At 45.9% G+C, this 14,760-nt stretch overlaps 1 protein-coding gene across 1 annotated transcript; it reads left to right on the top strand.

The window, feature by feature from the left end:
• Window positions 1–2,066: 2,066 nt before the first annotated feature.
• LACBIDRAFT_307176 (uncharacterized protein) lies at window positions 2,067–6,527 on the top strand (the record flags this gene model as incomplete). The annotated part of the gene is made up of 21 exons (XM_001885883.1): window positions 2,067–2,247; window positions 2,304–2,393; window positions 2,449–2,773; window positions 2,824–3,484; window positions 3,539–3,679; window positions 3,730–3,861; window positions 3,912–4,196; window positions 4,249–4,290; window positions 4,342–4,454; window positions 4,501–4,568; window positions 4,617–4,738; window positions 4,789–4,824; window positions 4,872–4,929; window positions 4,981–5,167; window positions 5,216–5,848; window positions 5,901–6,028; window positions 6,079–6,114; window positions 6,168–6,186; window positions 6,238–6,321; window positions 6,371–6,434; window positions 6,495–6,527. The coding sequence occupies 21 exons, from the start codon at window positions 2,067–2,069 to the stop codon at window positions 6,525–6,527; spliced, it is 3,438 nt and encodes a 1,145-aa protein (XP_001885918.1).
• Between the last annotated feature and the right edge of the window lie 8,233 nt (window positions 6,528–14,760).

The following is a 14,760-nucleotide window of genomic DNA, read 5'->3' as shown; positions in this document are numbered from 1 at the left end:
ATGTACTTAGAAACTTTAAAACCATCAAAGCATTTGCAAGCTCACTGGCTCAGCTGCCTGAAGCAGATGAAGGGCATCTGTCCACTGCTTGGAAAGCCTGGCAGCATCTCCAAGTTGGGTTCTTAGAGCAGTTCTCACCTGGTCACTCAGGACAAGATAAGCAGCTCTGATGTTTTTCAACTGCTCAGACTCAACCTCAGACATGAAGTAGAGTGATGTGTTTAGAAATTCAAGTTTGCGCAATGTTGAAGAGCAGTGGTCACTAGAATAGCAAGCCAGAAAGATCCAGACTGTACATCAATGCCTTGGCCCGATAAACAATTGAAAACAAGATGTCAAGATTCTTTAAGATCTTTACAAATGTAGATAATTTGTTATCCTAATTTCTGCAATATTCTCAAAGATTCTTGAGGATTATAGACGACATTAAATAGCAAAAAGCAAAGATTGTTGAAGATCTTCCATTGAAATTATACCAAGGGAAGGAAGAATCTTGAAGATCTTATCAAAGCAAACAACTGACAACAAACAAATGAAAGGTAAAAAATTTGAAATCTTTGATGATCTTCAAAGATCTCTGCCTCATATTTTCATATGGCTAATTTCTTCAAAGATTTTGCAAGATCTTTGACAATAGTTGAAGATTTATTGAGAAAATTGGGTCTACACATAAAAAAGTTATTTTTGTCCACAGCTAACTGTCAAACAATGAGACTAGGATTGGAGTGGAAGTTTCGTTTCAGTGTAGTATGACGACCTGGAAATCTTGAAACAAAAGTGCAGGTTTGTTCAGCCGCCCTCATAAAATTTAAAAAATGCCTCAATATGGCTCAGTCTCAACTTAATGCCTAATCTGGTGTTATTTGTGTAAATTTTGAACACGGCCTATACAAATTTTTCCACAGAAAAAAAATTCGTATTCTATGTTTACTTCTACTTGTGTGGTCATTTGATAAGCAAAATGTCTCGTAATGTAGTTAAACATTAACACCCAAATAGGCAGCTGCTCGAGCTCCTACTATAGACTTGAAAAATATGTGAATATCACTTTTTGCTTGTGAAAAATTGTGAGCAGACCGATTTAGACCTAGAATGCATTTTTGAACCATTGGGAAGGAAAATTCCATTTGTTTTGAGCATCAATTTGCCACTATTTAGTGCTTACCGATACTTTCATGCACAATTTTGGTTACCTTTCACAATTCTTTTTGCCATAAAAATTATATATGATTTAATCCAAGCCAATTTCCTCTTTTCCTGTCAGGAAAATATGAATAATTGACTGAATCCCACCTTTCACGTTGTTGCGCTTGTCAATTTATATTTTCCCATTGATTCTTTTTTTGTTGCCTGTGGTGCATCAACACGCCATTAGGAAGAAGTGCAAGTCAAGTGCTTCCACATACATACTCTGAGGTATTTTATTAGCATATTCATGTGCAAAAAAGTTGTACCTATACTATCAACAGTATCATAGATCAACGATAGATCTATGTATTCAAAATTGAAATAAATCTGTCAAAATTGAACAACTCTTGCAAGCTCTTGATCTACGATTTCACATATGTAGTCACTGTAAAGTACCCTACTTCTTGGATGTACATCTTAAAAAACCTGTGACTGTTCCAGACATAACTTCAGAGCCTTCGTTCGTTTCCCTTGATTTTCTCCCATTTCGGTTCCTTTCAAGTTTCACGTGACAATTGTGACTCAAATTATTACGTTCTTTGAGCGCTTAAAGAACGTTTGTGCTCGGAGGGTCTCCGCACAGCCTGGCGTCCTCGTGTTTGTTCTCTATACTTGAACCACCGTCATAGGTCCAACATCGAAATGCCTTTGGTTACCAGAAGCAAACTAGCGCATAACGCACCAGCTGTCGATTCGGAGCTGCTGAGTCAGGAGAAACCCGCGTCGAAACGACAGAAGACAGGTCTAGGTATGTCTTGACATCGTTCTCCATGGTCAAGACGCGTTTAAAACGCGTTGTGAACTCACTTCTTCATCGATCCGTCGCGATCTCCTGTTCTGAAGGATCCCAACACAATGTCGCCATTCGGGGTGATAGAATGGATGTAGATCCTGAATATATACATCCGGTGCAAGCGATTGATACGCCGAAAGTTCGGGATTCGTATGATCCCAACAGGAACGCGCATTTGAAGGGCAGGAAACGATTCACGGCAGACCTCGCGGATACGAAGGAGGCATGCGGCGCTGGACTTCTTCTCCATGGGCTTAAACTCACAAGTGAGTGAGAATTGATGTAATTTGAACGCATGCCAATGGGTCTGGTTGATATCTAGAGGTCAGACCAGGAGATGATGAGGGTGCTTTTGAAATTGTCATCGAACAAGGAGGAAAGCATGTTGTCTCCGCAAATTTTCTCGTTTCAGGTGAATCATGATACGCGTTGTCTAGCTTGGTGTAATAAACCTCACGCTTGAGTAGATACTTCTGAGTATCCGGGCAGCCACTCGCTATTCTGCTATTCACCTGACGCTGATATCTCATCTCGGCTCCAGAGAGTAATTGACGGCATAGCTGAGGAGCTTCCGCGCCCAATCACAGAAACAATTGAAGAGTTCATCTCTTCCGTAGCGAGGGCGATTGGCGTCAGCACTCAAGTGGAATCCAAAGCGCGTAAACATGATACTACCGATGAAGAGGATGAAGCACAATCGGGGGATGATTATGATGATTACGATGACTATGACGAATTTGATGTTGGTTCTACGAAAGTCGAACCCAACACTCTGTTATTCAAATTGCAAGAGTACGTTTCTGTACCTTCTGATCTTCCGCACATATGTCACATCTCTGCAGGAATTTTGTTGACATTGTGGCGACGGAATATCGCCCAGGGTTTATTCGACTCGGTGGAGACGACTTTGTTCTTTCAGTATCTCTTCCGGTGATTACTTTGGCGGACTCAATCCCGCCTCGCGCCTTGATGGCTTGGGACCGCCGTCTTCTTTCTCGTTCTCAGCATCTAACTCTTTTGATATCGGGTTTTCGAGGTGTATATCCGGTGATCACGGCTGACGGCACCTATACCTCGGCTGCGCACATGATTGGCGCTACTCTCTCCTTCAAGGTCGGCCTCAGTCAGAGGTACAAGCCGGGAAGAGATCAGGTTCAGGAAGCGGTTCGGAGGCATGGTTTGATCATACAAGATGCCGAGGATGAATTGCGTCTGCAAGCGGAGAAGCTGGCGCAGCAGCAGCAAATGTACGACTGGGACATTGACACACCTATGGACCTCGCCCCAGAAAGTGTCGAAGAAGAAGAACCGGAGGAAGATGAGGGACGCTTCGACCGGTTCAGCTTGAGCAGTTCGCTTGAGTCTTTGATCGACCAGGCATTTCTCAAGGTTGTTCAGCTGCGAAGGAAGTACGCTCTTGGGTGGGCAGGCGCCGAAGTCTTGCTGAATGAAGTAGAGAAGTCCCAGATGAAGCCGGACGACGTTTTAAATTTGAAAAAACCGGTGATCTGCAAATACGATTACTTCGTCTCCACACTTCTGACCTTGCTACGCTAGGCGATCCTTGAGGCTGACAGGGCAGAGATCAAACTCGCTAGGACAACCCACTTACCTCACGACCCTCTGGCTGGCCTTGGAAAAGACGAGCCTATCAATCTGCCACTTACAGCGTTCTGCTATCTGATTCGTCGTCTTGCGGTATGTGTATAGTATGGTTTCGTCACATCCGAGTTAAGTATTCGCCCTAGCTTTGCACGCGATATTGTATTGTGTGCCACAACAAGCTGGATGTCGACTTCGAGGCTCTGAAGCCCTATGTTTGCGATTCCAAGTTGTGCTCATACCAGTATTACTCTCTAAATCAAGGCCCTTCACTGGAGGTAAGTTATTACGTTTGTCGTTCATTTTTCGTTCCTTATTCCGAGACTAGTATGAAATTATACATAATCCAAGAACAGTCGATCTTCTGGTTTCTTTGGCGTACACTTCAGCAGCTGAGGGTGCTATGGACCACCCTTTCCCTATCGGGATGGGATTGCAAGTACCGCACCCTTCCCAAGCAGCTCCTGCGGCTTCAAGCACCACTGTGACCGGTTCTTACGCACAACAGTACCAATACTCCGCCGGTGGGCAGCAAACCACGACGCTTGAACCGAAGCTCATAGAAGCCGATGAAGACGGTCTTTGTGAATTCGACCAGATGGATGCCGTTCAGGTAACTCTCGCCTATCATTCACTCTATGATGCTCGACTATTGCTTTGCGCAGATGAGGGGGTGCATCGCCAAGCTCATCGATAGTCTTCCTTCGGTACGTCTTGGCTTGTGGTATTTTTCCATCATATAGAATATTTTCTTTCAGGTGGACGATATGAAGAGACATCTTGAGAGGAAAGTAAAAGCTGGAAAATCAAAGCCAAAATTGAAGGAAATCAATCCTTTAATTCTGCCTGCAGCGTGGTCTGTACTCCGGTGGTGAGACATTTTTCAAACGTTGGGATCTTTTTACAAGAGATGTCAGGTGTGTTGCTTCGTGCACGGCTTATATTGAAGAAATCACTTCGGGTCAAGAGTTGATCAAAAATTTGGGTCAGAATTTTCTCCGCTTTACCTCATTTCACCTCTGATATCCGTCAGACCCGAATTGGCGACAATTTAGATTGAGCGTGGGCGCGCCCGATGCGGAAGCCAAGTTCAAAACCGCAATAGAAGAGGCAGTTAACTCTGATAAGCATGCCCAAAAGTTCCCCGTCCTTTATGTCAGTATATTTACCGCCTCATCCTTGCGGCCACTGATATCCGTGTGTAGGCGTTCCACGGTTCTCCACTCAAAAATTGGCATTCTGTAAGCATCCTCCATTCAGCGAAGTAATCTAACTCATTCTGGGAAAGATCGTTCGTCACGGCCTCTGGTACAAGTCGGTTGCGCATGGCCGAGCGTACGGGGACGGTCGGTTTTCATTTTACATGTAATCTACGATCAAATTTAACGCAAAAATAGGTGTATACCTTGCAAAGGATGCGCAGGTATCCATGGGCAGCTACGCGCAGCCTGCCCGATCTACATGGAGTAAAAGCCAAACCAGCCCTACCAACTGTGTAGCATTGGCGGAAGTTGTAAACTTGCCAGCCAAATTTGTAAGCTCCAACCCATATCTTGTGGTAAAGGACACACATTGGATCATGTGGTCAGTCGCCTATATATTGACGTGTTGATATAAAATAACTTCCAATAGCCGCTATCTGCTTCTCAAGGGCCTCAACGACTCGGATGGACTCACCATCGCCCCTGAACCAAAATCCAAACACAAAGCGAAGAAGGACCAAATTCCCGTCGTTAAACTCGATCCTACACATCCTACAACGGTATCTGGGAAATCTATCGAGATTCCCGATCCCTCCTACCAAATCAAACACCTTCTCGATGCGCGGGCTACAGACTTCGTTCTAGAAGACCCAGATGTGGAAGACATGGCGATCTTCCATATTGATTCTTCTAAAGCGGCAGCGTCCGAGGCTATCGTCATCGATGGGAGTGACGATGAAGATTATCGCGTCCCCGTTTCCGCTCCAGCTAAAGCTAAAGCGCCTATTGTCAGACCCAAAAACGATTGGAAGCACGACGAAAAATGGGTCAACAGCGTTGTTGAGAACCTCATGCCTCCGCCATTCGAATCGACGCGTAGCTCCACAGCGGCGGTTCAGAGAGAGCTGAAAGCCATGTTGGACGAACAGGAGATGGCGCCGTGTTTACGAGAGTTGGGCTGGTACATGCCGCCCAACCTCGTTGGAGACAACCTTTTCCAGTGGATTGTTGAGATGCACTCTTTTGACCCAAAGCTGCCGATTGCGAAAGATTTGAAGGACAAGTAACTCCGTTTTATTTTGTCCCTTGGAAATTTCTAACCATGATCGCTTTAGGAAACTCAACTCGATTGTCTTCGAGATACGTTTTCCGCCCGCCTTTCCAATATCCCCTCCGTTTTTCAGAATCATCACGCCCCGTTTCCTACCATTCATCCAAGGAGGGGGAGGCCATATCACTGGAGGTAAGCAGATATGCCAGAATTTAAAAATTGTTCTTTTCTCGGCATCATAGGTGGTTCAATTTGTATGGATCTGCTTACGTCGGATGGTGAATCCTCTTCATTTCTAAAATCAGCCAAAGTAGCCTAACAATTGCAAAAGGCTGGCTCCCCAGTTACAGGTACGTGGTCGTTCAAATGGGGCTTGGATATGATACATGAACGTCGATTAGTATCTCTGCCGTCTTGCTGCAAATCAAGTTAGCCATCTCAAACCTGGATCCGAAACCTGCGCGTCTAGCGAACAATTGGAATCAGTAATGAAAATCTCTTCTCATTGGGTTACTTTCTCATGCCGCTCTCCAGGCCCTACAGCGTCTCTGATTCGCTTGTTGGATTCAAGCGAGCCGCCGCTACACACGGATGGACGGTGCGTCTATTTGTTTTAAAGGACTGTCCTTCAGCTCTGATCTAATCGTTGACTGGGTAGGTTCCTGCTGGAATTGATCGCCTTGTTCGCTGACCGGGGCTTATTTTTTTTGAATGTTCTTGTCTTTTGTCTCGATCTGTACGAATTATGTAGCTCCCCTGTAAAGTTTGGATGTTCTTAGATGCTTATGTAATACGCGTCACGCCCATAAATTCTCAGCAATTTTCTTCGAACGCAATCTCCCATTGTGCCCTCTCATGGTGATTGCCTCTCTTGTTAGACTACACTGCGAGTTAACGCTTTCTGTCGTAGGCGATCGCAGGGGATCAGAAGCTCGATGTGTCTACCTTGCCACCAGATACCCTCGATTTTGCGCAACGAATGTTCAATGCTGCTCGTACAGGTGATTCGTCGCTTTTGTTATCCGCTATCGACGCAGGACTTCCTGTAAATCTTACGAACGATAAAGGTGACGTCTCTTCTTTATGAACTACCAGCATTTTTATAGACCACACTCAAGTTTAGGCAACACATTGTTGATGTTGGCATCATACGCAGGCCACGCAGACCTCACGGAAGAACTCCTAAATAGGGGCGCTGACACCAATCGGCTCAATGACCTCGGTCAATCCATGATAGCTGGCGCCGTGTTTAAAGCACATAATCGTGTGGTTCACCTCCTGGCTGCGAAAGGAGCCGACCCGCGTCTTGGAACACCGAGCGCCGTACAAGCTGCGCATATGTTCGGCCGAGCTGATCTCATGGAGGTTTTGGGCGTAGTGGATGGTGACATTGGTGCAGAGGTTCCTACATCCCCAGCAATGTACCAAGTTAAGCAGTGAAGTCGAGTGACACTCTCCAAACGGCGCGAGTGTTAATGGAAATAACGATTCCTTCTCGGTAAGCGCAAGTTTAGTTGGAATATCATTTCGGAAATGTTAGATCTGCGAGGTGGGGGTTTCAACGGCGCTTTACATCCAGAGGACCAGAGGCAAATTTCGGCTCCAATATCAATCAGGGCCAATACAGACCTTTCGGAAATTTATTCTTTTTTTCACAAAAAAATAAAATAAATTGAATAATTGCAAAACTGACTGGTGTCGTCTATAGCGCGTACGCGACTAGCCCGTCGATCTCTATTTCCGGGTGTTCCAACATCCCTTTACCTGTCACTATGTCCGACAACTCTGTCTGACAACTCTGAGTCTCTGGCGACAATGAACCTCTCAAATTCCTGTACCTCCTGGAGCGGAAGGGAGGGGTGGGCGGCCAGATTCAGAGGATGTTGGGGAGGATGTGAGCCATACTATGATAGGTCCAGTCAGTGGCAGTCACGGTCTAGTCATCTATCTACCTTCCAAACTCTCCCCGGGCCCACTCAAATCCCGCACGTAATTCCCGAATCCCCGTCTCTGTTTCGAACAGCCTCACCCACCCATCGTTCCCACCGTCGCCAGCCACCGTTTATCAAATTGCAACGAGGTGACAGAAGAGTTTTGTGCGGTGATACAGTGCAAGATTGTGTATATGCGCCAGGGGAACGTCACGATGACCGTGACCTGCCCGTCAGACCTGTTGCGAGGATTAGAATGGGGGGGTGAAGGGCTGGAGGGTGGATGACACAAGTTGGAGCTGGCAACCTAAAGCTTCCTCGCAAGAGGGCAAGACATTCGCTGTTGTCTGGGTGATTACAAGTGAGGGCAGAAAGGGTGCTGAGATGGGCATTCCTCTCAAGCGAGGCATGGAGAACGGGGTCCTCACCGAATAGTACGCGTCAGTATCTTCGTATGAGTGTCTACAAAGGATTTCGGAGTGACTAATTTACTATGCCGTGCCAATGGGTTGCATAGCTCGCTCAATGCTTTTTTCCGAGACACAAAAGGTGGCAGCAATTTCTTGGCAATTTCATTGGTGTCCCACCCTAATTCAATGAACTGGAGGTCTCTCTCTGCACTAATATGATGGTAAACACTCGCCATAAATGCATTGCAGAGCGAGAACACGACAGCGCAGCAATTTTTACATTTATACAATTTATTTTATTTCTTTCACAAAAAAAAACACGTGGACATGAATTTCCGAAAGGTCTGTATCCCTTTTTCTAATTCCGGTCCCTTCAATGCGGGCAAACACAAGATTGTGTTTGGGTGCGTAATTCATGCAAGTAATCATGTCATCTCTTTCTCATGCGGATCCTATGGAAAAGCAGGTCCCTCCCTTCTTGTCAGCGGCGTACAGAATTCGAGAGGTTGAAAGAGCAGCTGCATTGACGCGCGAAAACGATAATGGCCAGATGGACGAGAATTGTAGTGACGCCTGAGCTTACCCTTCTCAATGATTGTACGTTTGACTTTCAATCTAGCAGAACCCGTCTTTACCGTCGAGATGGATGCCTTGATGACGGCACTGCTAGAGCGCTATGATGCGCAATCGGTGCAGCTCTACAAACTATCCGAGACGAATCGCCTTCAATGTATGGAGAATAAGGAGCTGAAGGAAATGGCAAGGAAGCTCACGAGGAGGGAGAGGGAATTTCAGAGGACGGAGTGGGAATTTCAAGCAGCTTATCACAGGCTCTTAAAGGAGCTTGACGTCCTCAGAGGAAGGTTATGTCCAGACGGGAGAGATATCGTTATCAATCGTGAAGGCGATGTTCTCGCTGCTCCGGCCGACGGGGGATGGGAGAAACCGCTGCCCCCCATTATCCAGCAGACACATTCAGAAGAGGAGGTAATGGATCGGGAAGCGACTTTGAAGGGGTCGGATACGCTTGGAACACACGAACCGGTCCAGTCAATCGGGGTGGTGGATACAGAGCTCCAACTTGAAGTCGCAAAAGCACATATGACAGTGACCCTAGCCCTTACCAAATGGACCAACCGAACTTGACAATGCTTCATACCATATGGGGCCAGCGGACTCGGCCGACATCTCAACAAATCATCCATAGTGATGGCTGGGCCGAACAGGTGGGCGCCTGCCAATAATGGGTGCTCCTATTGAAAATAACCCACACTTTGCACCAATGCCATTATTATTTTGCGCTCTACAGGCGAAATTATTTTGAGCTCTGCAAGGGGCGCAATTATTTGCACTCTATGGGGGTGCAATTATTTGTGCTCTAGAGGTGCAATTATTTCAAGCTCCACAAGAGGCGCAATTCTTTTGTGCTCCATGGGGGCGCAATTATTCTGAGCGCTACAGGGGGCACAATTATCTCGAGCTCCGAGCTCCATGAGGGGCGAAATTATTTGCATTCCATGGGGGGGACAATTATTTTGAGCTCCATAAGGGATGCAATTCTTTTGCACTCCACAGGGGGTGCAATTATTTTGTGCTCCACAGGGCGCACAATTCTTTCAAGTACTACTGTATGTACCTTGTGCTGTTGATAGGGTCACAAATAGTCTGTATCCAGCATTGTTTCAATGTCAGAGTGTGCTGTGCCCAATGTGAATGTGCACCAAAGGTCAGAGTGCACCCATCAAAGTGCGCCCAATGTGAATGGGCACCAAATGTCAGTGCGCCCAATGTAAATGTGAACCAAATGCCAGAGTGTGCCCATCAGAGTGCACCCAATGTGAATGTGCACAAAATATCAGTGTGCCCAATGTGAATGTATGAAATGTTGGAATGTGAATGGGCACAAAATGTCAGTGATTATTTTTCTGCACGAAATGTCAGTGTGCCCAATGTGAATGCATGAAAAGTGCACCCAATGTAAATGTGAACCAACTGTCAGAGTACGCCCATCAGAGTGCACCCAACATGAATGTGCCTGAAATATCAGAGTGCGCCCAATGTGAATGCATGAAATGTTGGAATGTGAATGGGCACCAAATGTCAGAGTGCGCCCATCAGAGTGTACCCAATGTGAATGCATGAAAAGTGCACCCAATGTGAATGGGCACCAATTGTCAGAGTGTGCCCAATGTGAATGGGCACCAGATGTCAGAGTGCGCTCAATGTGAATGCACACAAAATGTCAGTGCACCCAATGTGAATGTTCACCAAATGTAAGTGGGTGCCAAATCACTTGTACCTGCACTAAGTATGCATCTGTGTCTGTTATTCTCCAGTTGTATTTCCACCCATTATCTTTTTGCATGAAATGTCAAGTGTGCCCAATGTGAATGTGTATGTGAATGGGTGCCAAGTCACTATGTTCCTATGGCATTTATTTTGCACAAAAAATATGTGCCCCCCCAATTGTAGTAAATGCCTGGCCCACTTTGGCAGGGATTTATGGCACTGATGCACTACACCCATTGGTCTCATTGGTGAGTCCTAACCTGTGCAATTATTTTGCGCTCTACAGGCACAATTATTTTGAGCTCCACAAGGGGCACAATTATTTGCACTCTATGGGGGGTGCAATTATTTTGTGCTGTAGAGGCGCAAATATTTCAAGCTCCACAATGGGCGCAATTCTTTTGTGCTCCAGGGAAGCACAATTATTTCGAGCTCTACAGAGGGCATGAGGCGCAATTCTTTTGCGCTCCAGGGCGCAATTACTTGTGCTCTATGGGGGAGCAATTATTTTGCACTCTATGTGGCGCAATTATTTTGTGCTCTAGCAATTCTTTTGTGCTCCAGGGAAGCACAATTATTTTGAGCTCTACAGAGGGCATGAGGCACAATTCTTTTGCGCCCCAGGGCGCAATTACTTGTGCTCTATGGGGGAGCAATTATTTTGCGCTCTATGGGGCGCAATTATTTTGTGCTCTAGCAATTCTTTTGTGCTCCAGGGAAGCACAATTATTTTGGGCTCTACAGAGGGCACGAGGCGCAATTCTTTTGCGCTCCAGGGAGCAATTACTTGTGCTCTATGGGGGAGCAATTATTTTGCACTCTATGGGGCGCAATTATTTTGTGCTCTAGAGGTGCAATTATTTCAAGCTCCATGAGAGGCACAAGTCTTTTGCGCTGCATGGGGGTGCAATTATTCTGAGCTCTACAGGGGGTGCAATTATCTCGAGCTCCACGAGGGGCGAAATTATTTGCATTCCATGGGGGGTGCAATTATTTCGAGCTCCATGAGGGATGTACACTCCACAGGGGGCACAATTCTTTCAAGTGCCACTGTATGTACCTTGTGCTGTTGACAGGGTCACAAATAGCCTGTGTCCAGCATTGTGTAGTGAATACAAATGTGAGTGGGCACCAAGACACTGTCAGTGTCAGATTCTCATGCCCATTGGTGCTTCAGGTGGGCACCATAACTGTCAATACCAAGTGCGTATCTGCGCCCATTATATTCCAATGTGTATCTGTGCCCATTATTTTGTGCACCAATTTTGCCATGTGGATTTCCACCAAACATGAGTGGGCGCCAAGTGTGTATTTGCGCCTATTATTTTTCTTCATGAAATGTCAGAGTGCGCCCAATGTGAATACACATGAAATATCCGAGTGTGCCCAATGTGAATGCACACGAAATGTCAGAGTGTGCCCAATGTGAATGTGCACCAAATGAAATATGAGCCCAATGTGAAGGTGTGCCAAATGTGAGTGGGTGCCAAGTTAGTATATACCTGCAACAAGTGTGCATCTGCGTATTTGGAGAGCGCCCAATGGGAATGTGCACCAAATGTCAGAGTGCGCCCATCAGAGTGCGCCCATCAGAGTGCGCCCATCAGAGTGCGCCCATCAGAATGTGCCCATCAGAGTGCGCTCAATCTGTTCTATTCTGACTTTCTAAGGTGTCCAGACATGGGTAGGTGATGATACCTCTCATGCTCTCTCCTATTTCGCATTTTTCTCTGCCATCCCATTCTCCTCCCATTTCCAAAACATTTTATGGTCCTATCCTGACTTTCTAAGGTGTCCAGACATGGGTAGGTGATGATACTCCCCATGCTCTCTCATATTTCGCATTTTTTACTGCCTTCCCATTCTCCCCCACCCTCCAGGTCACTCCCAAATCACATTGGTGCCTCCCAATGCCCCATATTTCACTCTCTTGGATGGTACAGGATATAGGCTGGGCTCTGGGCTCCAGAAGTACACTTCCTGGTTTAATCTACAGGAATTGAAGATGGAATTCCTGGAATGGTGGATGGATTTCATGAATTTTCGGGATGGATTCCATAGATTTGCAAGATGGCTCTCAGCCAGTAACCTACAGCTACTTTTATCCAATATATAGTTATCTTTCTCTGTAACTTTTGGCTGAGCCTTAAGAAACGAAGAAGAGCACTGCAAAGCTCTGGACAATAATCAACGCAACATGCTTGACAGAAAAATCACACTTGTGAGAGTGTGACAGCCTAGACAAAACAGCTGAGTATTGAATTCGGTTGGCCACAAACAACCGTTGCTCTAAAAAATGGTATCAGTAGATGCTGAATTGCGTCTAAATTATGATTCCAGCTTGTTTGGGCATCCAAGCTTCTTCCCCCATGTTTTGTAGCATGAACTTGTAGAATTATCGGAATGTTTGCCTTTGTTTGCTTGGCCCTTCCAACATCTTTCAAGTCTTTTGCTGCCATAAAATATTTACACAACTACTGGTGCTTTTCTAATAGGTATAGATCGATAGAGGACATTTATACAACTCTAATGATACTAAATTTGTACATTCAAGCTTCTTCCCCCACACCCTGAGCTGGAAAATATACCAGACATGGCCAAATTTTGACAAAGTCCAAACATCATTTGGCGCAAAAAAATTGTTTCAGTGGGGCACATGATGTCATTCAGCAGGGCAGCTACAAACTACTTTGGTCCACACATTTACTACAATTGGGGGGGCGCATATTTTTTGTGCAAAATAAATGCCATGGGAATATAGTGACTTGGCGCCCACTCACATGCCCATTCACATTGGGCGCACTCAACATTTCATGCAAAAGAATAATGGGTGGAAATACACACTGAAAAATAACAGGTGCAGATGCATACTTAGTGCGCACATTTGATGTGCATTCACATTGGGTGCACTCTGACATGACATTTCGTGCCCATTTCACATTGGGCGCACTCTGACATTGAAACAATGCTGGACACAGACTATTTGTAACCCTATCAAAGCACAAGGTACATACAGTGGCACTTGAAAGAATTGTGCCCCCTGTGGAGTGCAAAAGAATTGCGCCCCCTGTGGAGTGCAAAAGAATTGCATCCCTTATGGAACTCAAAATAATTGTCCCCCCCATGGAATACAGATAATTTCACCCCTTGTGGAGCTTGAGATAATTGCACCCCCTGTAGAGCTCAGAATAATTGCGCTCTGGAGCACAAATAATTGCACCCTGGAGCGCAAAAGAATTGCACCCCCCATGGAGCACAAAAGAATTGTGTCTCTCATGGAGCTTGAAATAATTGCACCTCTAGAGCGCAAAAGTAATTGTGCCCTGGAGCACAAATAATTGTGCCCTGGAGCACAAAAGAATTGCACCTCTCATGGAGCTTGAAATAATTGCACCTCTAGAGGGCAAAATAATTGCACCCCCATAGAGCGCAAGTAATTGCACCCTGGAGCACAAATAATTGTGCCCTGGAGTGCAGAAGAATTGCGCCCCCCATGGAGCGCAAAAGAATTGCGCCTCTCATGGAGCTTGAAATAATTGCACCTCTAGAGTGCAAAATAATTGCGCCCCCATAGAGTGCAAGTAATTGCGCCCTGGAGTACAAAAGAATTGCACCCCCAATGGAGCACAAAAGAATTGCACCTCTCATGGAGCTTGAAATAATTGCACCTCTAGAGCGCAAACTAATTGCGCCCTGGAGCACAAATAATTGCACCCTGGAGTGCAAAAGAATTGCGCCCCCTGTGGAGCGCAAAAGAATTGCGCCTCTCATGGAGCTTGAAATAATTGCACCTCTAGAGCGCAAAATAATTGCGCCCCCATAGAGCGCAAGTAATTGTGCCCTGGAGCACAAATAATTGTGCCCTGGAGTGCAAAAGAATTGCGCCTCCTGTGGAGCACAAAAGAATTGCGCCTCTCATGGAGCTTGAAATAATTGCACCTCTAGAGCGCAAAATAATTGCGCCCCCATAGAGCGCAAGTAATTGCACCCTGGAGCACAAATAATTGCACCCTGGACTGGAAAAGAATTGCGCCCCCCATGGAGCGCAAAAGAATTGTGCCTCTCATGGAGCTTGAAATAATTGCACCTCTAGAGCGCAAAAGAATTGCTCCCCCATAGAGTGCAAGTAATTGCGCCCTGGAGCGCAAAAGAATTGCTCCCCCATAGAGTGCAAGTAATTGCGCCCTGGAGCGCAAAATAATTGCACCTCTCATGGAGCACAAAATAATTGCACCTCTAGAGCACAAAATAATTGCGCCCCCCATGGAGCGCAAAAGAATTGTGCCTCTCGTGG

Source organism: Laccaria bicolor, genomic scaffold (assembly GCF_000143565.1).
Source record: "Laccaria bicolor S238N-H82 LACBIscaffold_34 genomic scaffold, whole genome shotgun sequence".
NCBI lineage: Eukaryota > Fungi > Basidiomycota > Agaricomycetes > Agaricales > Hydnangiaceae > Laccaria > Laccaria bicolor.
Note: the sequence above shows the minus strand (reverse complement) of the source record. Positions and strands in the feature narration are given on the sequence as shown.